The 25,099-nt window shown below is 45.4% G+C and overlaps 1 protein-coding gene across 1 annotated transcript in view; it reads left to right on the forward strand.

Annotated features, from left to right (window-relative positions):
* ARHGDIA (Rho GDP dissociation inhibitor alpha) overlaps positions 1 to 25,099 on the forward strand; it is a 556,749-nt gene that overhangs the window by 186,881 nt on the left and 344,769 nt on the right. The window contains exon 2 of the mRNA XM_044068209.1: positions 8,147 to 8,376. Within this exon, the coding sequence (XP_043924144.1) occupies positions 8,184 to 8,376 (193 nt within the window). The 5' untranslated portion in view covers positions 8,147 to 8,183. The remainder of the gene's footprint in view (positions 1 to 8,146; positions 8,377 to 25,099) is intronic.

The raw sequence follows: 25,099 nt of genomic DNA on the forward strand, positions 1-25,099 counted from the left end.
CTCCCTCCTTCCCCACTGTAGTTTGACTTGGTGCTATGCTTTAGGTGATGGTGGTTGTTGGGCATGTTTTTGGGAGGTATTCTGTTTTTGGCTGTGGCCTTTCTGGTTTGGCCTTCTGACATCTGGGGCAAGAAAAGACTGAGGATATGACGTCGGTCATGCGCCTTTATACCCTGACGCTCTGATGTCAGATCTAGGTGCCCATGACTGACGTCAGCCTAATACTTTGGTATTTGGGCCGACCGAGGACAGCGGACTACCCATAAGTAAGGACTGCAGCAATGTGGATCTTCGAACATCTACATTTATGGTAGGTACAAAACTACTTTTTATACCCCCTGAAGAGGCAACATCAACCGACACAGAAATCCCAAGACTCTGGTATTCAGGCCGATTAAGGGCTACCTGCAGGCAGATAACCTAAGTGTGATGACTGCAACAGTGAATACACTCTAACATCTACATTTATGGTAAGTGTACACAACTATATTTTTCCAAGGACACAGATTCTACTTCCACTCACTGCCAAACCCCAAGCAGATGGCTAGACCCCCCCCCCCAAACCAGTGGGCAGAGGCCCAAAAGCAAGTACTTTTCTCTTCTCAATATCAATGCTATTCAACCTGTCCCAACAGAGCAAAGGGGACAAGGTTTTTATTAGACTGTTTCTGGTACCCAAAAAAGAAAACTCTTGGCGCCCTATCCTGGATCAGTCTATTCACAACACCTTTCTGTTGGTTCCAAAATTCAAAATGCTTCCTCTCCAATCAGCTGCTTCCTATGCTAACAAAGAACTCCTGGCTAGCCACCCTAGACCTAAAAAGCTTATCTGCACATCCCCATAAGGGAATCGCGCAGGAAATATCTACGTTTCAGAGCCAGCTGTATGCATGCAGTCCTCTGCACTTCCCTTTGGCTTATCTACTGCGCCCAGGGTATTCACAAAATCCCTAGCTCAAGCCATTGCATATTGCAGGCAGAGAAGAATTCAAATTTACCCATACTTGGACGATTGCTTGATTCAGGCGGACGGTCAGGAATTGCTACTACAGCACCTGACATTTGTAAACCGATTTCTAACTTTACTGGGGTACACTGTCAACATAAAAAAATCACATCTGGTACCCAGCCAACAGATTGTATTCCTGGGAGCAAGCTTGAACACAACTTCCCAGATGGCATTCCTCACTCTGGAAAAACAAATTTATTTGACAAACTACTTCAATCTATTGGCCACCGAAATCCAGTTATCTGCAAGAAAAATACTGCAAGCCCTAGGGTTCATGGCCTCTTGCATTCTACTAATTCCATAATCAAGACTGCATATTAGGAAACTTCAGTGGTACTTTAAAAAGTCTCTGTCAACATTCTCAGGACCTGGAAACTATTCCTATCATTCCTTGTCTAAGGACATAGTTCCTTTGGTGGGCAGAGGCCTGCTACCACATCAAGGGACTCACTTTCCTCGCACCCCTCTGCCGCTCAAACCCTAACAGACGTATCAGATTATGTATGGGAGGGCTCACATGCAGGACAATGTATTCAAGGCAAATGGAGCCCAAGTTAAATGCACCTGCATATCAATCAAAAAGAAATGTTAGCTTTACCGAATGCTCTGACAGCCTTCAAACGCCTTATTCTTCCAGGGCAACTATTGGTAAAGACTGTGACACCACAGTTATGTGGTACATAAACAAGCAGGGGGAACCCATTCCTACCCACTCTGCAGATTAGCCATGGCTCTGTGGAACACAGCCTTGAGCAACCAAGTGCACCTGCAAGCTCAATTCCTGCCAGGCAAACTAAATTCACTGACAGATGACTTAAGCAGAAATCTAATGGACCCACATGAGTGGAAACTGGAACCCAACATATTCAAGCTTCTGAGGCACAGGTGGGGGCACTAGCGGTGGACCTCTTTGCTTTTCCTCAGAACTATCAATTGAGCAAGTATTGCTCCAGAACTCCCCACAGCCAAGCATGGAAAGGGGATGCCCTGTCCTTTACATGGGAAAAACTCTCAATCTATGCCTTTCCCCCCTCTGCCCCTCCTCTCAAAGTTTCTACTAAAGATCAAATAAGACAAGCCAAGGACAATCCTGATTGCACCAGACTGGTCACGCCAGCACTGGTACCCTTTTTTGTGCAGTCTAAAGGTAGTGCCACCATGGCACCTGCCTCAGACCCCTTCCCTGCTGTCCCAGCATGAGGGCCAGATTTTGTATCCTCCGCTACAGACCCTGAACTCATCACCATCAACCCTCAAACAGGTGCTGGATGTCATCCTTGAGGCCAGGTGGCCTAGTACTAGAAAGTCCTATTTGGAAAAGTGGAAAAGATACTGTTCTTGGAGCCAGTCTCAGGGAATGGACACAACTGTTCATAGCTTACCTTTTATACTATATTAATTAACAGAAATGCTCCACAAAGGCCTATCCTTCTCTTCAATTAAGATTCATGCCTCTGCCATCTCGGCTGATTATAATGCTGAGCCACCCCTCTTCTCTCACCCTCTCCTGAGAGGAGCCAACCCCCCCCCCTTTGCAGGAGAGCTTCCACCCAAGCCTGGTTCCTTAACTTTGTATTGGAAAAGCTCACGCTTCTTCCCTTTGAACCTGCTGCTTCAGCAGAGATAAAATTCCTCTCTCGGAAAACAGCTTTACTTCTAGCCATCACTTCAGCAAAATGAGTGTCTGAATTGCAAGCCCTTATGGCCGTGGAACCCTTCATCTTCCATGCGGACAGGGTTTCTCTCAGGACTAACCCATCATTTATGCCCAAGGTGGTATCTAGTTTGGCTTTAAACCAATCCATTTGCCAACTTTTTTCCCTAATCCTCAGAATTAAGGGGAAAGGATCCTGCACTCCCTGGATGTACATGTGCAGCTTTAGGTTCTATCTGGACAGGACTAAGCCTTTCAGGAAAACTGACCAGCTGCTAGTCTGCTTTGCTGCAGAGGCAGAAGGCAAATCCATTTCAAAGCAAACCATTTCTAAATGGATAGCACACTGCATCCATTTCTGCTTCAAACACCATAGGAAACCTACCCCAAAGGGGATCAGAACACATTCCACTAGGGCTACATCTACCTCTACAGCCTTTCTCAGGGGAATCCCTACCACGGACATCCTGGAAGCTGCAACCTGGAGGTCTGTAAACACTTTCACCGAGCATTACCACTTAGTTGTCTTTTCTAAATCCAGAGCAGGATTTGCCACAGCAGTCTTACAGGGCTTGCTTGCCAACCGTAGTGCTTCTCGACTGCCTCCAGCCATCCCTCAGCTTTGGGAATAAACCTAAATGTGATGACTGCAACAGTGGAACATGAACATAGTACAGTTGTGTACACTTACCATAAATGTCTATGTTCAGGTGTATTCATTGTTGCAGTCCTGGTTACCCTCCCTCCAGTCCCCTGACTTCTCTTTACTTCTATCTATCCTTTGTTTGGCATACCTTATGTTGGTATTTGCTTTTTGCTGGGGATGTTCCACACCATCTAATTGCTACCTATTTAGGGGGGCTCCTGATATCGGGGGCAAGAAAACCTGATGTGTAGTGGTGTTGGCTGCATGTTTTCTACCCCCGATGATCTGACGTCATGGAAGAAGCAACAGCATCCAATGCAGAAATCCCAAGATTCTGGTATTCTGGCCAACTGAGGGCTACCTGCAGGCAAATAACCCAAATGTGATGACTGAAACGGTGAATACACTGACATCTAAATTTACGGTAAGTGTACACAACTGTACTTAATCTAACCAAAGCAAAAAGTGGACCTTAACTAGTTCTGATCCAACAAAGACCAATAGATCCGACTGCCTTGGGTCTTGCACCTCTTCCCAGGATGAGGTGTTCTTCCTCCATTGACCCTAGCACCCTTAAGACACTCCTAACGTTTGAGAGCGGCACCATTCAAAGTCCCCCCCTCTCTGGCATCTAGGTTCATAGGTTGGTTCATAGGTTGGTACTAGGCTATCAGCCCTAGGGCCTATACAAGCCTAGCCATAACAATTCCCTGGCTATTTCATCCCACATTATTTACTTTCCTGGACCCCTGTCTAGCAGGGTGACTGACGTGATCCCTGGGGTGAATTTCCTTTCTCCCATCCAATCGTCAAGGTTCCTCTTGAAGAGGTCCAAAGAGGCACTCTGCTTGACATGTATGGGCAATCTATTCCAGAGTCTGGGGAGTCTCTGGGTCAGGAACCTATCCCTCCAGCATGTTTTGTTTATTGTGATGACAAGGTTTAGATCCCTGGAGTGTAGCTCTGAGGGATTGGGATTTCTTTAAGTGTAGCATGTCCAACAGCTCTGGGTTTGACATGGCCTTGTATGTTAAGCAGAGATCGCCTCTGAGTAGACGATATGCGACAGAGTATAGCTGGAGTTTTTTAAGGCGGTCAGTGTAGGGCATCTGCTTTAGGCCTGTGATTCTTTTAGTGAGGTATTTCTGAGGCCTTTCCAGTTGCAGATGTCTTGAGAGGTACATACCAAATGGGGCGTTGTATTCTATAATAGGTCTAATGAGGGATGAGTACAGTGGGACAATGACCTCCTTTTTTCTGGATGAAAAGCCCTTCGTGATGAGGTGTGCCACATAGAAGGATTTCCTGACTGTTGTGGCGATGTAGTTATCGAAGGTGAGACCACTGTCCACCTGTGTCCCTAAGTCTCATCACACTTTCTGTGTTTAGTGTACTGCCACCTATATGGTAATTCATGGATACATGTTTTTTCCCAGAGGGGATAACAATACATTTCTTGGCACTGAGCTTGAGCCCATGGCTCTGGCACCAAGCATCTGTTTCTGTAAGGCCCTTTTGTAGAGTGTCCACATCATTTGGGGATTCAATAATGGCTCCCAGTTTGCAGTCATCTGCAAACTTTGTTAGCCAGAGTCCCTTAGTGTTGACCTGTACTTCAGAGAAGTAGATGCCAAACAAGAGAGGCCCCAGGACTGAACCCTGAGGTACTCCACTTGTCACTTGTCTGGAGCTGGATTTGGAGCCGGCTACTTTTACAGTGTGGGTTCTATCAGTAAGCCATTTAGCAACCCATTGGGTGACATAGGGATTAATACCCAACTTAGTAAGTTTATCTATGATTCCAGAGTGGGGGATGGTGTCAAAGGGCTTGGCAAGGGCTAGATAGGCTGTGTGGACCACCTTACCCTTGTCCATGGCTCTGAAGACTGATTCAAAGAAGACAATCAGGTTCAGTAGACAAGATCGTCCCTTCACAAACCCAAACTGGGTAGGGTCCAGTGTTTGAAGGTTGCCAATGTCTTTGTTTATAAGTTCCATGATAATACGCTCCATGGCCTTGCAGATGAGGCTTGTCAGGCTGATGGGACGGTAGTTTCCGGGATCCAAGGTGGATCCCCCCTTGTGGATTGGGATAACTGTAGCTCTGCGCCACTCAGTGGGCACGAAACCTGAGGTGAGGCTATGATTAAACATGACACTTAGGTGAGGTGCCAGTTTATATTGTAGTTCATGTAGTACACAGCCCGGGATGTCATCTGGTCCCATGGATGCTGTATTCTTGGCTTTAGAGAGTGCGTTTTGTACCTGTGTGGCCGTTATTACTGGAATTTGGCAATCTTCCGGTATTGAGATGGGCCATTTAGGGGGTGAGAGGGGGGTGAAGTTGGCACTGAATCGATCTGCCAGGATATTGGCAATATCCTTTGGATCAGTATATTTATTGCCATTCTGTTTTAGCTCAGAGCAGATGTGAGCATTGCCATTTAGATTCTTGACATAGTTATAGAATGCTTTGTGGTTGTCTTTGGAATCTTTGGCAATTTTATTTTCATAACTAGCTTTGGAGGATTTTGAGGCATCTCAGTTTCTTACTGAGGCTAGTAAGGGAGATTTTGCATCCTGGGATTTTCCTCTTTTCTGCAAAAGTTTCTTCCTTTTGTTGTAAAGTTTTTTTATGGCAGGGGACCACCAGGTTGGCTTCCTTTTTTTTGGATGAGAGCATTTTGGTTCTATTTGGGATGGCACGATTCATGCATGAGTGGATGTGCTCGTACAGTGCCTTAGTGTAGGATTCAGCAGTTGAACTTTCAGTTCCCGTCTGCATGGGTGTCAGGAAGTTTGTCACTTCTGACTTGAGTAGCGTGAAGTTGGCTTTGGAGAAGTTTTTTATGGTGGTTTCTTTACTGGGGGTGGGGTGGGATGTGGATGTTAAGGGTGATTAGCTTATGGTCAGACCTGACTAACGAGGGGGTGACCATAGGTATGGAGCATTGATTTGCCATGTTGGTAATGACCAGGTCTAGGATATTGGAGCCACTGGTGGGACTATGGATTAGTTGATCCAGGGCGTTGGAATTTATGAATTCCAAGAACCGTTGCGCAAAGGTGTTGGGACATGAGTAGTTTTCCCAGTTAATGGCAGGGTAGTTAGTCACCCAGTATTAGGGTGTTTGGTTCTATCTTAATATTTTCCAGTATGTTTAAAAAGGTGTAGTGAGAATCTTGGGGTATGGTGGGGGGATCTGTAGCAAGCTACAATTTGGATTGCAGTCTTACCTAGTGTTAGTTGCTACTTGTTCATTCAGAAGTTTGACAGAGGAACATGTGGAAAGAATGATGCAGAAATTCCTCTCTGCAGAGATTCAGATGGGTGGTCTTGCTAGCTCTTAACCCTTCAGGTCAGAAGGCCCATCCATTCATCACAGCACTACTTTAAGTGCCTCATCTGATCCCTTTGGCTGCTTCAGAGTCCTTGGATCTGAGCCTTCCCGGTCCATCTGGCTCTGATGCAAAGATAACTATCTTCGCATCTGAAGCATACTCAGAGTGCTCCAGTCCCGAGTTTATTTGGATCCGGATGACTCTGAGCCAAAGCTTTCCTGTTGGATCAGAGGTGCCAGAGTCAACTCCAGAGCTGTCTGAGCAGTCTCTGTGCCTTGGTGCTTCAGCATTGGATAGCTCCACTCTAACTTCTTCCTCTGGGAGATTGCTTTTTGAGTGGGAGAGGACAGCTGTCCAGAAGCTTGCCTTCGTTGCGCTGGGGTCTCTCTCTCTCTCTCTCCCCCCCGGGACAATCTGCCTTCGAAGTTCTGAAGAGGGTATTCTCTGCTCGGACAGGACTGACTGATCTTTAACCCCCTTGGATCCCCAACCTTACTCAAAAGTAGGTGTAGTTTTGCTGCTACAGGGCATGTAGTTTCCTACCCTTATCCTGTGATAATGGTAACTATTGCTGTAGTATTTCTATTCTGTATGATGGCAGTTCGACTATGCAAGACTTGACACAAGTAGATTATTGAATTCTGGAGCCTCTACTGTAGTACTGATTTGCCCCCTTCTATATACTTTGGAACACTCCAGTGTTGAGGGACTTCTGTTTTTCTCACTTCAGACCATTAATTGGATAGCCGATTACTTTGATGGTGTCTAGTCAAGATTTTACCTCCCGGCACTCCAGAATAGACTCAATCGCTTGAACTGGAGATGTTTTAGTTTGTTGTCCTTTTACAGCTTATCCTTTTGTTTGAGGAGGGGACTTGACTTCTCCGGAAATACCCAAAACTCTGAAAGTCTGGCTGCATGGGTAAACTTCGACTTCAGCTAATTTCCAGCTATGATTAATGCCATAATCAGTTTTTCATAATTGTTCTTTCCTTGCATGTCATAGTATTTAGTTACAGTTTAGCACTGATCCATACTGACCGTTTTCAGACTCTGGCTAGGGGGTACTGTTTGGTTAAATGACTCGCTCAGTTGCATAGTTAGCAGATTAAGGCAGAGGAGGTCAAATCTTAAAATGCAGGAAGAAGCTTGTCATTCTTTGCTACCAAACAGTTTTGGACCTTGCCAGAATGTCTGCAGTATAGTGTGGAATCTGTCCGCTTGGAGTCCCCATGTTTTGTTTTTTTTTAAATAGGAAATGTATATCATTCTTCCTGTTAATACAGTAGTGAGCACTGCCGATTACAGATTACAACAGAAAAGTAGCACAGGTAGTGCTGTGGTGTGGGTGGACTGCCCATTTTCTCATTAATGTTTAGTGTAGCTTTGTTTCACTAGCCCAACTTTTACTGTAAGCTTGTATAGCTAGGGAGGTAGGAGCAAGCAGAACATGTGGTGCCCAGATTCAGTGTTCGACTGTTTTCTGATTTCATAGGTCTGTATTTGTTGTGAGGTGTATCAAGGAGAGAAACATGGCAGAACATGAACCAACTCCAGAAGAATTGGCCAAGATTGCTGCAGAGAACCAGCAGGATGAGCATAGTATAAACTACAAGCCCCCAGCACAGAAGAGTATTCAACAGATTGTTGAGCTGGACCAAGATGATGAGAGTTTGCGAAAGTACAAAGAAGCATTACTTGGAAAACAGCCACCTACAAATATAGGTAGGTTTACCTTTTTTTTATTCAGGTATAGAAGTCTTAACTACAGGTATGTATGTTAAAATTTTGGTTCATTTTTTCCCCTACAAAACTGCTATTGACTTGCAGGTCTGACTTGAGAGGTCTTCTGCAGTGGATACAGGGTACAGCTTTGTCTTTGATATCCTCAGCTTGCACAATTCTGAAGTTTCTGTGGCTTTTACACTCCTTGGCATTCACACCTAGCATTGTGTCTTGAAATGTGCACCGCTAGAATTTTGCTCTCCCCAATTTTCTGCCACTTCTGCTGTTTGAATCTGTATCCTGACCTTCCCTGTTTGTAAAATAACAGCATTCAGTGTGTAAATAAACTTGAGTGATTTGTGGTTTTGCAGATTAGAAGCCAAAGACCTGAACCAGTACTGATTTATATTGCCTGAGATAGGTATACAGAAAATGATGCACCTGCAGACAGCAGCAAGAAATCTTGCAATATTCCAGGTCCTAGACTAATTTTTTTTTTTTAATCTTGCCATGGTCAAAGCCTTCACTCGGACTTTACCCCAAGCTAAGATGAAAATTCACTGGCTGAAGTGCGTGCTGTTATACTGTACATGTGCTTTCAACTGTGTAATGTTAACTGGAATCTTGTTAACACTGAATTTGTGTTTTAACTGTACGGCTGTTGTCTCTTGTAACCTTACTGTGTATGATCTTTCCAGCCATAACCCAGGCTTCATGGGTCATTAGACCAGCCAACTTACCCAGTTAAATTATAATAAACAAATCTTTTCCGAGAAGCTCCACTCCATCAGTAGCCTGAAGTCTCACTAGTGAAAAGAGATAAAGTGTATGCCTGCTGAAGAGTGGGGCTAACTCAATCAACAAAGTGTAAATAAGGAAGGAGCTGGAGATGCAAGTTCCTGTTAGTCACATTGGGGATGTCAGTATGTCAAAGCAGACATTCCTGCATAGGAATATCCAGAGATTGAAAGGTACAGACTGAGCTTTTCAGGTCCTGCAGTGAATACTTGATGGTCAGACTGTGGTCTCATTTTTTTTTCTATAACTCATGATTCCATTGGTTTGGGACCATGGGGTTTGCTGCTGCAGCACTTTTTTTTGGGATCTCTTATTGGAGTTCTCCCTTTCAGGGAGACTAGATTGACTCCCTTTCATGACAATGTTGCATCCAGTGTACAGCATTCTAGGCACCTGTGCCCTGCTGTTAGATAACCCAACACATGTTTGTTCAGTGTCCTGCAGTTGACTGGTTCAAGCCATGTGGTGCTGGAGAGTGTAGAAATCTTTGTCTTGCTCTAGGAAGAGTATTCTGAGAACTTTTAACACCTTTGCTTCAGGAATTAGCACTGGTAACTAGTCCTGTACCTCCTTTGGAAGAAAAGACTCAGGATTATGAGGCTGTCCATGAACTGTAACTCCATCTGCTTTCTGCTGAAAAGTGGCAAAAAACAGGTGTAAATGAAGAATTGCAAATTAAGTGGCCTGAAAGAATCTTGATTCAGGTCTCTGAGAACAAAGCACATTTCTTTTACAGACCTTGGAAGTAGAATCATGCCCCAGTTGTGTATATAGGGGCGGGCTCTTTTTTTATTGGATTTTCCATGGTGACAAAACTTCTTGACATTTCAGCGCTATTCAGCTATAGTACACTACATTATAATTTGCTGAAACTTTTCTAACCATACTTCATACAAGTAGATCACTCTTACCATACCACCCTCTGTTAAAGCTTAAGCATTGTCAGGCTAAGTGTGTTCATTGGTGCGAATATCAATTTCTGCCATTCTTTTTGGGGAGAGCAGTAGAATTGGCTGGTTTCAGTAAGCAAGAATTGATGATCATCGTGCATACAGCTGCAGTCATAACATGGGTTTTCCTGCCGTCAGGCGGGTCCTCGGTCGGCCGAATTCCAAAGTCTAGGTCCGGCGTCGGTTGTAGTCGCTTCTTCCCTGACGTCAGTGCGACAGGGGGTATAAAAGAACCAGCCGACGCCATTTTCTTCAGTCTTTCTTGCCGCGCGGTGCCCGAAGCAGAAGCAGTTCGCAAGTGCCGGTTGGCCAGCTCCTGAGATTACGAATATTTTTCAACCGAAGACTTCTTGAAAGCTAAGTACCCCGTTGGGGAAACTTTTCTTGTCTCAGACCGATGTCAGACAAAGTTAATAATTGCATTTCATGTGGGAAGCAAATACCGCATAAGGATTTCCATTCCCTCTGTATACCTTGCTTAGGCCCAGACCACAACGTCTCGGCCTGTCGTTTTTGTGCTACATTCAACAGACGCACTAAGCGTCTGGCGGAGTTCGCCCAACACTATTTTGGCAAAAAGTTTATTTACAACATGTCGTCGGATACTCAGACTCCAATTTTGAGTAAATGACGTCAAGATAAGGACCGACATACGAGGTCCGCGACTTCTACTGACACCACGCTAAAGCCGACTACATGTGCTCCGGTTCTCAGCGAGGCACCTACGCAGCCCCTGACTACCGATGACACATCATTAGTGGTGTCTTCTGTGCCCGAGGTTGCAGGCTCTTCGGCCCACACCCCGACTACAGATACCGAAGTCACACTTGGCGGGGAAACTCAGAGTTCAGACAGGCCTGCCACCTCTCAAGGTGTCTTCAGGCCTTCTTCCTTTTCCATTAAGGCTTACACTAAATCTAAAGCAGCCATGCATTCCAAAAGACAAGCTCCACAGGGCCCCTCTCAAGGCCCCATGCCTAAAAAGCAGATGCTCAAAATGGCTGAGGATTTGATTACACTTATCAGGGGTTCTCAACCCCCCTCGGACAAAAGGCCCAGAGTGGAGGAAGAATACCCTTCCTCGGACCAGGCCCCCATTACTTCAGAACATTCTGAGGACCAGGAAAATTCTTACTCCCCTTTCGAAGATTCTGATGCAGAGGAGTCCATTCCCTCTCTCCCCCCCTGAGGATTACTCTCTTGGGGAAACCTTGCATACCTTGAGGAAACACTTCCACTGGGAAGGCCAAGAGTACTCGGACTCCAAGGAAAGGCTCAGGGATTTCCTCTTGCTCCCTCAGCACAGGCCTCTGGCTATACCTCCTGTCTTAGACATACTAGATGTGTATTCAGAGGCCAGCCTTAACCCAGATTCTTTACCTCCAGCTCCAGTCAAGCCTGACTGGTATTACCGGGTTCCTGATTCACACCAGTTCCTATACAAAAGCCATGCGGCTGACCCAGAAACTATTTCACAGGGTCCCAAGGGAATTAAGGCCTCCACTGCCAAAAATCCATTACCTTCAGAGAGATTCCAGAGCTTTAGAAAGGTGGGGGAAAAGGTATACACCTCAGCAACTTTAACCATGAGGGCATTAAACTGTCAGTTCCATATGTTAAAGTATCAACAGTTTTTGTTATCTCAGTTGAAAAGCAAAATGTCACAACCTGAACAACCAGACTTGAAGGAGCTACAGGATTTGTTGCATAGTGCAGAGCAAGTGGGTAAACATACCTTGCAATGTGGTTTTGATGCTTTAAAGGCCTCTTGTAGAGCTGCTGTTACAGGATCAGTTATACATAGACATGCTTGGCTCAAAGAGCAAACCTTACCAGATCATGCCAAGGCTAAATTACTAGATGCACCTCTTCAAAAAGATGTATTGTTTGGTGTTAAAGCTGAGGAGGTATTAAAGAAAATGGAGGAAAAGGCAAAATCAATGCAAACAGTGAAAGATTTCCTACAGGTACAACCGCCACGTTTCAGTAGAAATTGGCCTTCAAAAAATTGGTCCTTTCCAGCCACGGACAGACCTCAAAGAGGTAGATACAGGCGCCCGAGAGTTAGAGGGCAATCTCAAGGATCATTGAGGCAGACAATGGCAAACACCTACACCAAGAGGGGGTGAGGATAGTTCACAGCCATTCAGAAAGCAGACCCAATGACTTTCCCCTTTGCATGCCAAGCAAGGCTCAAATGGCAGCACCTTTAGACGGAAAACTGGCATTATTTTCAAAAAATTGGCATATTGTCACAAAAGACAAATGGATCCTGGACATTATAGACAGAGGCTACAGATTCCACTTTCACACCCTTCCAAAAATGAGAGGCATGCCAAACCTGCCACACAAGCAAAGGGCAGAGGCACAAAAACAAATTTCAGATCTCATGGACATGAAAGCTATTCAAGAGGTACCTGCACAAGAACAGGGTCAAGGTTTTTATTCCAGACTATTCCTGGTACCAAGGAAGGGCAAAGATTGGAGACCTATTTTGGACCTATCCATCCTAAACACATATTTACTCATACCAAAGTTCAAGATGCTCACATTACAGCAGCTTCTTCCCATGCTGGGCAAGGAGTCTTGGATGGTAACATTGGACCTCAAGGAGGCATACCTGCATGTCCCAATCAGACAAGATTGCAGAAGATACCTCGGATTTGTTGCAGGTTCATCCCATTATCAATTCTCTGCATTACCCTTTGGCTTATCTACTGCGCCCAGAGTGTTCACGAAATGCCTGGCATCAGTAATTGCCTTCTGCAGACTTCAAGGGATACAAATATACCTATATATGGACGACTGCCTGATCCAAGCGGACAGCAAACACTCTTCTGAAACACCTGGCGTTTGTAATAATGTTGTTGAAATCTCTGGGATACACAGTCAACAAAAAGAAGTCAAGACTAATACCCTCTCAAACAATAATTTTCCTGGGTGCCAGCTTGGATACGAACACCCAGATGGCCTACCTCACGCCAGAGAAACAAGGGCAATTAACTCAATACTTCAGAAAACTGGCAACCTTCATCAGGCTGACTGCAAGGAAAATACTGCAGGCTCTGGGATTCATGGCATCTTGCATCCTGCTAATCCCATGTGCAAAGCTGCATACGAGGAAACTTCAAAGGTACCTAAAAAACATATGGTCTCAGCACAGCCACAGTTTGGAAGCAATCATACCACTGATTCCATGTCTTCAAAAGGAATTTCTGTGGTGGGCTCAAGCATGCCAAAGAGACATAGGTCTCCCATTCTGCAAGCCTCAAGCAAATCAAGTCATCCCAACAGATGCCTCGGACTACGCCTGGGGGGTGCACATGACAGATCAGTGCATTCAGGGCAAATGGTCACAAAAAGAAAAGCACCTACACATCAATCAAAAGGAAATGCTAGCAGTAATAAATGCTATTATGGCTTTCAAAGACCTACTGCATCCAGGACAGCTATTGATAAGGACAGAACACCACAGTGATGTGGTACATAAACGGGGAGGAACTAATTCATATCCCCTGTGCAGACTAGCCATGTCCCTTTGGAACACGGCTCTGGAATTGCAAATCCAACTTCAAGCACAATTCCTGCCAGGAAAGGAAAACACACTGGCAGACAACCTGAGCAGAAATATGACAGATCCACACGAATGGAAGTTGCATCCTTACGTTTTTAGAATGATAATTCAAGCATGGGGAAGGCCAGACATATATCTCTTTGCCACCCACAGAAATTACCAATTGACAAAATTCTGCTCAAGGACCTTTCATCCACAGGCCTGGAAAGTGGATGCACTCTCTTTCAGTTGGACAACAATGACGGTTTATGCCTTTCCACCTCTTCCTCTGCTGGCCAAAGTTCTATTAAAAGCCAGAGCAGACAGACCAAAGATGATTCTCATTGCTCCAGACTGGCCAAGATAACACTGGTACCCACTCCTGAGGAGCCTGACGCATTCCCCACCATGGATCCTGCCTCTAATGCCTCTTCTACTGACTCAGCACAACTTCAAAACTCTTCACAGTCAGCTGAAAACGCTCAATCTAGCCACATGGAGGATTCCTTAAATTCATAGCAGACCCTACTCTCCAAGGAGGTGTAGGATGTCATTTTGGAGGCCAGAAGGCCTTCTACTAGAAAAGCCTACTCTGCAAAATGGAAACTGTTTTGTGTCTAATCAGAAAAAGGGCCTGAATCCTGGAATACTGAATTTACCTCATACTACAGTACCTAGCCGAGCTGCCAAGCAGTGGACTTTCATTCTCCTCCATCAAAATCCATGCATCAGCCATTTCTGCAGAGTACAACACTGATCCTCCTTTATTCTCTCACCCTCTCTTAAGACAGTTCCTCAGAGGGGCTAAGAATATAAAACCCCCAAGGAAGCAACCAGTACCTGCTTGGGACCTCAATTTCATTCTAGAAAAACTAACCCTGCCTCCTTTTGAGCCAGCTGCTTCAACAGATCTGCAATATTTGTCATGGAAAACAGCCTTCCTTCTAGCTATCACCTCAGCATGCAGGGTTTCGGAACTACAAGCCCTCATGGCTGTGCAGCCTTTCATCATTTTCCATCAGGACAGAGTTTCCTTACGAACCAATCCTTCATTTATGCCAAAGGTAGTATCCAGGGTAGCCTTGAATCAGGCGATCCACTTAACTACCTTTTACCCTAATCCACAAAACAAAGGGGAGATGGCTACTACATTCCTTGGACATTCACAGACAGCTCCGTTATTATTTGGACAGAACAAAGACTTTCAGAAAATCAGAGCAACTCTTTGTGTCCTATGCTACAGGTGCTCAAGGGAAGCCTATTTCCAAACAGACAATCTCAAAATGGATAGCCCACTGCATACGCTTTTGTTACTCTTTTCATGGTAAAACTGTACCTACAGGCATCAGATCTCACTCCACAAGGGCCACAGCTACCTCTGCAGCTTTCCTCAGGGGGGTTCCTACCAAAGATATTTTGGAAGCAGCCACTTGGAGTTCTGTACATACTTTCTCCAAGCACTGTCACCTACCATTATACTCCAAAACTAGAGCAGGCTTTGCCACTGCAGTCTTGCAGGGCATCCTGGCGCCACCTAGTTCCACTTAGTGCCTACCACCCCTTTATTAGCTTTGGGATTCTACCCATCTGTTATGACTGCAGCTGTATGCACGATGAACATAGTACAGTTTTGTACCTACCATAAATGTAGATGTTAGAGTGCTAATACAGCTGCAGTCCAGGTTTCCCTCCCTCCCCCTCTTGGGACAGGCCTTATGGCTAACACCTCCTCATACAACCTCATTGGGGTATTCTTTTATGGTGTATTTGCTTGCAACTACTGTTTTTTGATTATTGCATTTGCTTTTATTACATAAATTTATGTTTTGCCTTCCTTCTGGGGGCACCTGACATCTGGGGCAAGAAAAACTGAAGAAAATTGTGTCTGCTGGTTCTTATACCCCTGTCGCACTGACGTCAGGGAAGAAGTGACGACAACCGACGCCGGACCTAGACTTTGGAATTCGGCCGACAGAGGACCCTCCTGATGGCAGGAAAACCCATCTGTTATGACTGCAGCTGTATTAGCACTCTAACATCTACATTTATGGTAGGTACAAAACTGTACTTTCTTGGGCATATGTCATTATCTGCAGGATGCTTGGACATTTTCCACAAATATGGCATCATACAAAGAAAAGTGTTCTGCTTATCTAGAAAGTGTGTGAGGTGTGGGGTTGTCTGTTTAATTTTTGTGTGTTTAGTCATCAAAATTTTATGGCCGGACAACCCAACATGCCAGCAGGAAGGACCATAATAGCATTTTTTGTGACAACGTCAAATGTATTAAAAAGGTTGCATAAAAGTATTAATAAGGTCATAAGTCTAAAGCAACACTTAAGCCCTTTGGCAGTCTAACACTGATTCCAAAATTTCAATATGAAATACCTAATCTATATCCCAAATTCTTAAAAAAAAAAAAAAGTCTGTGACCCAATATCTTTTGGTATTTTGTTCCATAACATGGCCATTCCTTGATTTATACAAGTATGGTGAAACTTCAGTTTCAATAACTCTGTGGATTCTCAGGTTATTGCGCCTTTATCTACTTCTGTAGATTTTTCTAAAGTAATATTTGTAAAATTGGATCACAAAAGGGTTTAAATGCAAAAACTAACCCCCCACACGCACATGTGTATTATGCACAAGTTCATATAGTTGCATTTGTTTGTGTAGTGTAGATTTTTGCATCTTTTAGGAAACTTCCTTTTGTTTTCTTTCACAATTATCCAGTTGTCTGGCAGTGTAAATGCAAAATCTTTTCCAAGATAGGTGTAACGTAGAGTCCTATTCATTCAGTTCATCTGATCTGACAGATGGGTCCTCAGACTTGTCCGCTCCAACTCTGTATTGTCAGTGTACCAGCCTCAAGCCCCTTAAAGAATTATTCCTCCCATAATGCCCCACTTCCCTCAGTTACTTCAGATCTCACTTGCCATCCTAGCAAAAGGATATGATCGTTCATAGCAAAGTGCTCAATCTCATTTTCAGATATTCTGAGTAGATTTTGTAGATGTCCTTCAAGGATGCATCTGCAGTCCTTACAAATGGGTTGTCCTGGCCTCAGGCAGCCCTTCGGTCGGCCGGATTCCAAAGTCTGGGTCTGGCCTCTGCTGATGTCTCACTTCACCCGACTTCATAGCTGCAGTTCTTTGGGTATAAAGGCATCAGCCGACGCCATTTTCTTCAGTCTTTCTTGCCGCGTGGCGCCCGAAGTAGAAGCTGTTCGCAAGTGCCGGTCGGTCAGAACCAGAGATTACTACTACCGAAGACTTCTAAAAAGCTAAGTACCCCATTGGGGACTCTTTCTTGCCTCAGCCGATGTCAGAAAAAGTGAGTAACTGTTAACTTGTGGGAAACAAATACCTCATAAAGATTTCCACTCTTACTGCCTACCTTGTTTAGGCCCAGACCACGACGTAGCAGCTTGTCTAGCCTGTGCTTCTTTCAACCGACGGACGCTTAGACGTCGGTCTGAATTTGCTGAGGAGTTTTTCGGCTCCGCTTTTGCTTATATTATGCCGTCGGAAACTCCGACATCGCAATTTACCAAAAAGCGCAAGGAAAAGGACCGACACTCGCGGTCCGCGGTTTTGGCCGAAACCGCGGTTAAGCCAACCGCGAGTGTCTCTGTTTCGGCTGAAACAGAGTCCTCTGTTCTTCCTTCGGCCGAAAGCTTACCTCCTACCGAGGCCTCATCCAGCATGGCTGAATCTGCTACTGAAATCCCACCTGCTCTTGCAGGTTCACAGGATTTATCTGATACTATACCTTTAGATATATCTACTCCTGCACGTGGAGCTGCTAGGTCCCCTGCATCCATGTAGATTAAGGCCTTTGCCAGGGCTAAAGCAGCAAAATCTACCAAAACTGTGCCTGCTAAGACCCCCTCTCACAGGCCTAGCTCTAGTTCTCAAATGCTTAGTCTAGCAGAGGATCTCATTTCTTTGATCCGGGGATCCCAACCTCACCCAGACAGGGCCTCTCACCCACCTCCAGAGAAGAGGCCTAGAGCAGAGCCCCCTGAGCCAGTTTCTTCAGATGACTCCTCTGATTCAGATACTAACCCTCCAGAGGGCCCTTATTCTCCTTATGAGGACTCTGATGCAGAAGACTCCATTCCTTCTGCCTCTCCGCCTGAGGAATTTTCTTTTGGCTAAACCTTGCATGCTATGAGGGAACAATTTCAATGGCAGGGCCAGGATTTTTCAGACTCTAGGAAAAGGCTTAGGACCTTTTTGCATTTGCCACAGCATAGGCCTTTAGCCATTCCTCCAGTACTCCCTGTTGTGGATGATGCATTTAATGATGCTTGTAATGCTCCTGATTCTCTTCCTCCGGCCCCTGCTAAGCCCGACAGATACTACAGGGTTCCGGACACACATTATCATTTGTATAAGGCTCCTTTTGCAGATCCTGAAACTATCTCCCAGGGACCCAAGGCTGTAGCAGCTTCCTCTGCCAAAAACCCCCTCCCCTCTGAAAGGGAATCTAGGGCCTTAGAGAGATGGGGTAAAAAAGTTTACACTTCGGCTACTCTTTCTGCTAGGGCCTTAAACTGTCAATTCCACATGATTCAGTATCAGGAATTTATGTTAGATCAGTTAACTAAAAAACTGTCCTCCTCTGAACCATTAGACAAAAAATCTGTTCAGGAAATGGTACATAACATTCAGCAGGTCAGTAATCATTCTTTAAAATGCGGCTATGATGCACTGGAGGCTTCCTTTAGATCAGCTATGACTGGTACAGTGATCAGAAGGCATGCATGGTTAAAAGAGCAGTCCTTACCAGACCATGTTAAATCAAAGCTGCTAGATGCTCCCATGGATAAGCTCAATTTGTTTGGCTCCCCTGCACAGCAGGTGCTGAAGAAGGTGGAAGAGAAAGCAAAATCTGTCCAGACAGTCAAGGATTTCTTACAGGTCCAGCCTCCAAGGTTTAGTAGGAACTGGCCTTCCAAAAATTGGTCCTTTCCAGACACCTCCAGAGCTTAGAGAGGCAGGAATAGGCACCCAAGAGGCAGGGGTCAATCCAGAGGTGCCTACAGGGGACATCAGTGGCAGCCTAACAACCAGCGAAGTACTGCCACAGATCCAGCCACCACCACTTCCACAGGACAATCAGTGACTTGGCTCTGAGACCGCCTACCAGGGAACAACTAGAAGCACCCTTAGGCGGAAAGCTAGCCTTATTTTCAGTAAACTGGCATCACATCACAGGAGACAAATGGATTTTACAGACAATAGACCAAGGTTACAGGTTTCACTTCCATACTCTACCAAGGAAGAGAGGAATCCAAACCTACCTCCAAATCAGAAGACAAAAGCTCTAGATCAAATACACCACTTACTAAGGATGAGAGCTATAGAAAGGGTACCGTCTATGGAGCAAGGGCAGGGATTTTACTCCAGACTTTTCCTGGTGCCAAGAAAAGAAAACCAATGGAGGCCTATTCTCGACCTGTCCGCTCTAAACACATACCTCATTGTTCCAAAATTCAAAATGCTGACCCTACAGCAGCTTCTTCCCATGCTGGGCAAGGAGTCTTGGCTGGTAACTCTAGATCTCAAGGAGGCATACCTGCACGTCCCCATACAACCAAATTGCAGAAGATACCTCAGATTTCTTGCAGGATCAGAGCATTATCAATTCTCAGCATTGCCCTTTGGCTTATCTACTGCGCCCAGAGTATTCACGAAATGCCTGACATCAGTAATTGCTCATTGCAGGCTTCAGGGAATTCAAATTTACCCTTACCTGGACGACTGCCTGTTACAAGCGGACAACAAAAACAAACTAGAAAAAGATTTGAAAAAGGTCATTCATCTATTGCAAGCCCTGGGATACACAGTCAATATAGAAAAGTCAAGGCTGATACCATCCCAGAGGATAACTTTCTTGGGTGCAGAGCTGGACACATCAAATCAAATGGCATCCCTCACAGCAGAAAAACAGAAGCACCTTCCTCTCTATTTCATGGCATTAGCAAAGCAGAACCAGCTAACAGCAAGGAAAGTCCTGCAAGCCTTGGGTTACATGGCATCCTGCATAATATTGATTCCACATTGCCAGACTACATATGAGAAAGTTACAATGGTACCTAAGGAATTTATGGTCTCGGCACAAGCACAGCCTAGAAACCCAAATTCCAATAATTCCATGCCTGAAGCAAGAATTCCAATGGTGGGCTCAGGCCTGTCAGTCAAACAAAGGGCTGCCCTTCCACAGCACTCAACCAAGCCAGACTATCAACGGACGCCTCAGACCTCGGTTGGGGGGCACACATGCTGGACAAGTGCATACAAGGCTTATGGACTCAAGACCAGCTGAACCTACACATAAATCAAAAAGGAGATGCTGGCAGTAAAACTGGCAATTCAGACCATTTCTTCGACAGGGTCAATTGCTGATAAGGACGGACAACACCACAGTTATGTGGTACATCAACAAACAGGGAGGCACACATTCATACCCACTATGCCGGGTGGCAATGGACCTCTGGAATGTGGCCCTGAGCTTCAACATTCAGTTACAAGCAATATTTGTACCAGGAAAAGAAAATATACTAGCAGACATCCTAAGCAGAACTACCACGGATACCCACGAATGGATGTTACATCCAGACATCTTCAAATCCATTACAGAGAAATGGGGACTACCAGAAATAGACTTATTCGCATCCCCACACAACCACCAATTGAAAAAATTCTGCACGAGGGCATACCACCCACTTGCTTGGAAGGTGGACTCCCTATCTTTCAGTTGGAAAAACCTGACAGCATATGCATTCCCACCTCTCCCTTTGATGCACAAGGTGCTATTGAAGATCAAAGAAGACAGTCCAAGAATCATCCTGATAGCTCCAGACTGGCCGAGGCAGCATTGGTACCCATTACTGAGGAGCATGTCTCGGGAACAAATATGGCCTCTGCCCCTAGTTCCCTTGCTGTTAACACAGAACAACTTCAAAACCCTGCATCCAAACCTGAAAACACTGCAGCTGGCTGCCTGGAACATTGCATAAGACAAAATAACCCAGATTTATCTCAAAGGGTTAAAGACATTATCTTGGAGGCTCGCAGCCCCTAAACAAGAAAAACTTATTCAGCAAAATTGGAAAGATATCTCATTTGGAGTGCAACAAGAGGAGTAGATACATCATTGGCAAACATAGCTAACATCCTGGAATATTTAGCAGAGCTGTTCCACAATGGTCTGTCTTACTCCTCCATTAAGATTCATGCATCAGCAATTTCAGCAGAATACAACATGGATCCTCCAGTCTTTTCTCAACCTCTACTCAGACAGTTTCTCAGAGGAATTAAAAATGTAAAACCACCAAGGAAACCACCATTGCCTATATGGGAATTGAACTTTGTGTTAGAAAAGTTAACACTCCCCCCTTTTGAACCAGCAGCAACAGCAGAATTACAGTACTTATCTTGGAAGACTGCATTCCTGCTTGCAATCACTTCAGCTAGCAGGGTTTCTGAATTACAGGTATTAATGGCAGTACAGCCCTTCCTTATCTTCCATCAGGATAGTGTCCATGAGAACTAATCCTACCTTTATGGCAAAAGCGGTCTCCAGAGTATCTTTAAACCAAGCAATACACCTACCAACATTCTTCCCCAATCCACAGAACAGGGGGGAAAGATTGCTGCATACCTTGGATGTACACAGACAATTGCGCTACTACCTGGACAGAACCAAGAACTATAAAAAACTGACCAGCTGCTGGTAGCATATGCCACAGGAATGGAAGGAAAAGCAATTTCAAAACAAACAATCTCAAAATGGATAGGAAATTGCATTAGATTTTGTTACTCTTTTCATGGAAAGGCAACTCCAGAAAACATCAGACCTCATTCCACAAGGGCTACAGCCACTACTACAGCTTTCTTACGAGGTGGCTACCAAAGACATTTTAGAGGCTGCTACTTGGAGCTCCGTGCATACATTTGCCAAGCATTATAATCTGCCTTTATACTCCAGATCCCGAGCAGGTTTTGCCACTGCTGTTTTGCAAGGGATCTTAACTACACCATAAACTTAGTGCCTCCTTAGTGCCTCCTCCCCCAGTTTGGCTATGGTATTCTACCCATTTGTAAGGACTGCAGATGCATCCTTGAAGGACATAGTACAGTTTTGTACCTACCATAAATGTAGATGTCCGAGAGGTATGCATCTGCAGTCAGGATTACCCACCCTCCTTCCCCTCTGTGGTACTCCTAGGGTATTTGCCCATCTTGTAGCTAGCTGGGGGAAAACTATTATGGTGTATTTGTTTGTATATATGTATATACATGTTTATTTCTATTTGCTCTCTATTGCTTGGAAACATTTGCATTTATCCAAATTTAGCCTTCCTAGAGGGCACCTGGCATCTGGGGCAAGAAACACTGAGGAAAATGGCGTCGGCTGATGCCTTTATACCCGAAGAACTGCAGCTATGACGTCGGGTGAAGTGCGACATCAGCCGAATCAGCCGAGGCCAGACCCAGACTTTGGAATCCGGCCGACCGAAGGGCTGCCTGAGGCCAGGGCAACCCATTTGTAAGGACTGCAGATGCATACCTCTCGGACATCTACATTTATGGTAGGTACAAAACTGTACTTTTTCAAGTTAGAACAGATCATCTGTATTAATCTTTCTTGAGAAATGGTCACTTAAGCAGTTCTGCTATTAATACTTGCCTTATTTTTTATAATATAAATCAATGTGTTTCATAGTTTAGTTATTTAAATAAGGTTTTTCATAGCTAGTAGTTTGCATAGTTACTTGACTTAGCTGCAAAACCTATGATTTGGCTCTGATGCCTTTTTTGTATGTTCATAAACTATTGAGTTTTGGATCTGACCTCAGCTCTGACTTCAGCTATTTCTCAGACTTTGGATCCATAGCTCAAACTCCTCCCCTTACCCATAATTTTCTCAAAAGCTCTAGGTTTACCTCAGATCTTGTTTGCCACTTCCAGCAATCAAACATTGTTGACTGGGCTGAAGTTCATTGGAGATGCGTGACTTTTGCTTTTTCCTTCAGGGATTTTGATTTTTTTCTGTTTCTCCTACCTCCCTTGTTTGGGGGGGGGGCTGCATATTTATAATTTATTGTAGTGGTTAGTGCTGCTGATCTTCGTGTTTTACTGTTGCAGTCATCACACTTGGGTTATCTGCTGCAGGTAGCCCTCATTCGGCCCAAATACCAGAGACTTAGTATTTCTGCATCAGATGCTGTTGCTGCTTCCCTGATGTCATGCTGTCGGGGGTATAAAAACAGGCAGCCGATGCCATTACATCAGTCTTTCTTGCCAAGGAGGAGCCCGAAGCAGTTCGCCCAAAGCAGTTTGCAAGTGCCGGTCAGCCGCTACCTGAATTTTTCATTTTCGAGTTGAATAATCCTGAAGTCTTCTAAAACTAAGTACCCCATTGGGGATCCTTTTTTTTGCTCTAACCGATGTCAGAAAAAGTTAATTGTCTTGCCTGTTGAAAGCAAATACCTCAGATTTTAATTTTTAATGCACCTGATAAGTTGTCAATCTCGCCTTCATTCTTGCTGGGTGGGTTCGGAGCCGATCCTCTGCTCCGACTCTGCACTTGCTAAGCTCGAGAGTCACTTTTACCAGCTCGAGGCAGCCCCATATCCCATGATGCAAGGCGGTGATTACCCAGATTTCGTTTGCCACTTCGCTCATGAGGTCACGCTTTTTTGCCAGCTCCTGGTAAGTGAATTTAATTACTCTTTCTGAGAGATTTCACTATCCCAGTACCATATTATTATTTTAATTCCTCGATTCACTTTAACAAAAAGTATGGATAAAGGAACGGAAAACTAACGGGAATAGGGCTAGTCAGGCCTTAAGCCTTACCCTCCCAAACAATTTCTTGTCAGGATTTGTTTAGGTGTGTCTGTGTATTTTTATTTCCCTGTACTTAGTATAGTTAGTGTAATTTTTGGACTGAGTGGTGTGTGTGTTTGTGTTTAGAACTCAAGTCATGTCTAAAGACACTAGGGTCTCAGGCTTCAAGAAGTGTGACTCGTGCTGTCAGAAGATGTCTCTGACAGACGGTCACACTTCTTGTATTTATTGCCTGGGACCCCTACACCTGCAGGACTCCTGTGCTATTTGTCACTCTTTCAGCCAGAGAGTCCTGCAGGAGCGTAGAAATAAACTTATCTTAAGAGGTCTTAAGCCTGAGGGCTCCCTGACTAAGTCCTGCTCGGGGAAGCCCTCAAAGCCATCCAAGGCCCAGCCTTCAGTGTCCAAGTCTGTGGCCTTGGTTCCGACTCCTTCGGAGTCGAGATCGGCTCCGTCCGGAGCCGATCCTTCCTTCTTGGAAGTTGTAGTATCGGCGCCGATCAGCACCGATACTCTTGCTTCGGTACCTGTATCGGCTCCGGCTGGAGCCGATACTCTTGCTTCGAAGCCTGTGTAGGCTCCGGCTGGAGCCGACACATCTCTAACCCAGCTCGGAGCCGACAAGCTGTCGGCTCCAACTGGAACCGAAGGTTCTTCGGCTCTGATGGCTCCGTTGAGAAAGATCTAGATCTCCTTCGCTGGAGTCTATCCACTCGGCTCTGGCCTCTCCTTTACTTTCGGATCGGAGCCGATCCTCAAAGTCTTCCAGACTCTCAGACCATGACTTGGAGAGAGTGGTGAGTAGACTGCTGAAATCACAGGCATTGGCCCAGATGCTCTATCGCCCGTCTCAGCAGACGACAGCTATTCTACACCCTCCAGAAATTCCTCCTTCGACTGTCCTTCAGAGCTCTGAGCCGGAGATTATTGGTACTGTGACTGTTGGTGCTTCGGGCCGATACCACCCCTTTCGGCTCCGTCGTCTTCGACTCCTATCTCCTCCTTGAGACCGTCCTTGGAGGGATCCGGTCGTCTGGCTTCCCTGGTCGGTTCCGAGGGGGCGAGTGGCATCGGACCCTTGTCCGACCCCGTTCTCCCTCTCGGAGCTTTGGCCTTGATGAGCTCGGCGCCGACATCTGCTTCGGAGCCTTCCCTTTCGGTGGGGCTGGGGACTCCTTATTCTTCGGAGCGGGAACTCTTGGTCCTCCCCGGGAGGGGAGCCTTCGAGGTGATGAGGAGTGTGCTAGCCCCCGAGCTCAGTCAGCAGTCGGTCCCATTAGCTCCTCCCTCTATGGTGCCTGTAGATATCTCTTCCCACTCTCTTGCTTCTGGGCCCAGAGATCCATCACCCCAGGTTTCCCCATTGGGAAGAACTTCCTCCAAGTTTTCTCCTGATCCTTCAGGGGAACCCCCGCGTAAGAGGACCTGCAAGAGGAAGCACTTGGACTCCCCTGAGTCTACGACATCAGATACCGACTTCGATGAGTCGGAGGGGTCCCCAAGATCCCCCTCTGAGGATGTCTCCTTTTCAGACATCCTTGAACTCCTGAAACAGAGGG

Source organism: Protopterus annectens, chromosome 4.part0 (assembly GCF_019279795.1).
Source record: "Protopterus annectens isolate FY-2018-M chromosome 4.part0, PAN1.0, whole genome shotgun sequence".
NCBI lineage: Eukaryota > Metazoa > Chordata > Ceratodontiformes > Protopteridae > Protopterus > Protopterus annectens.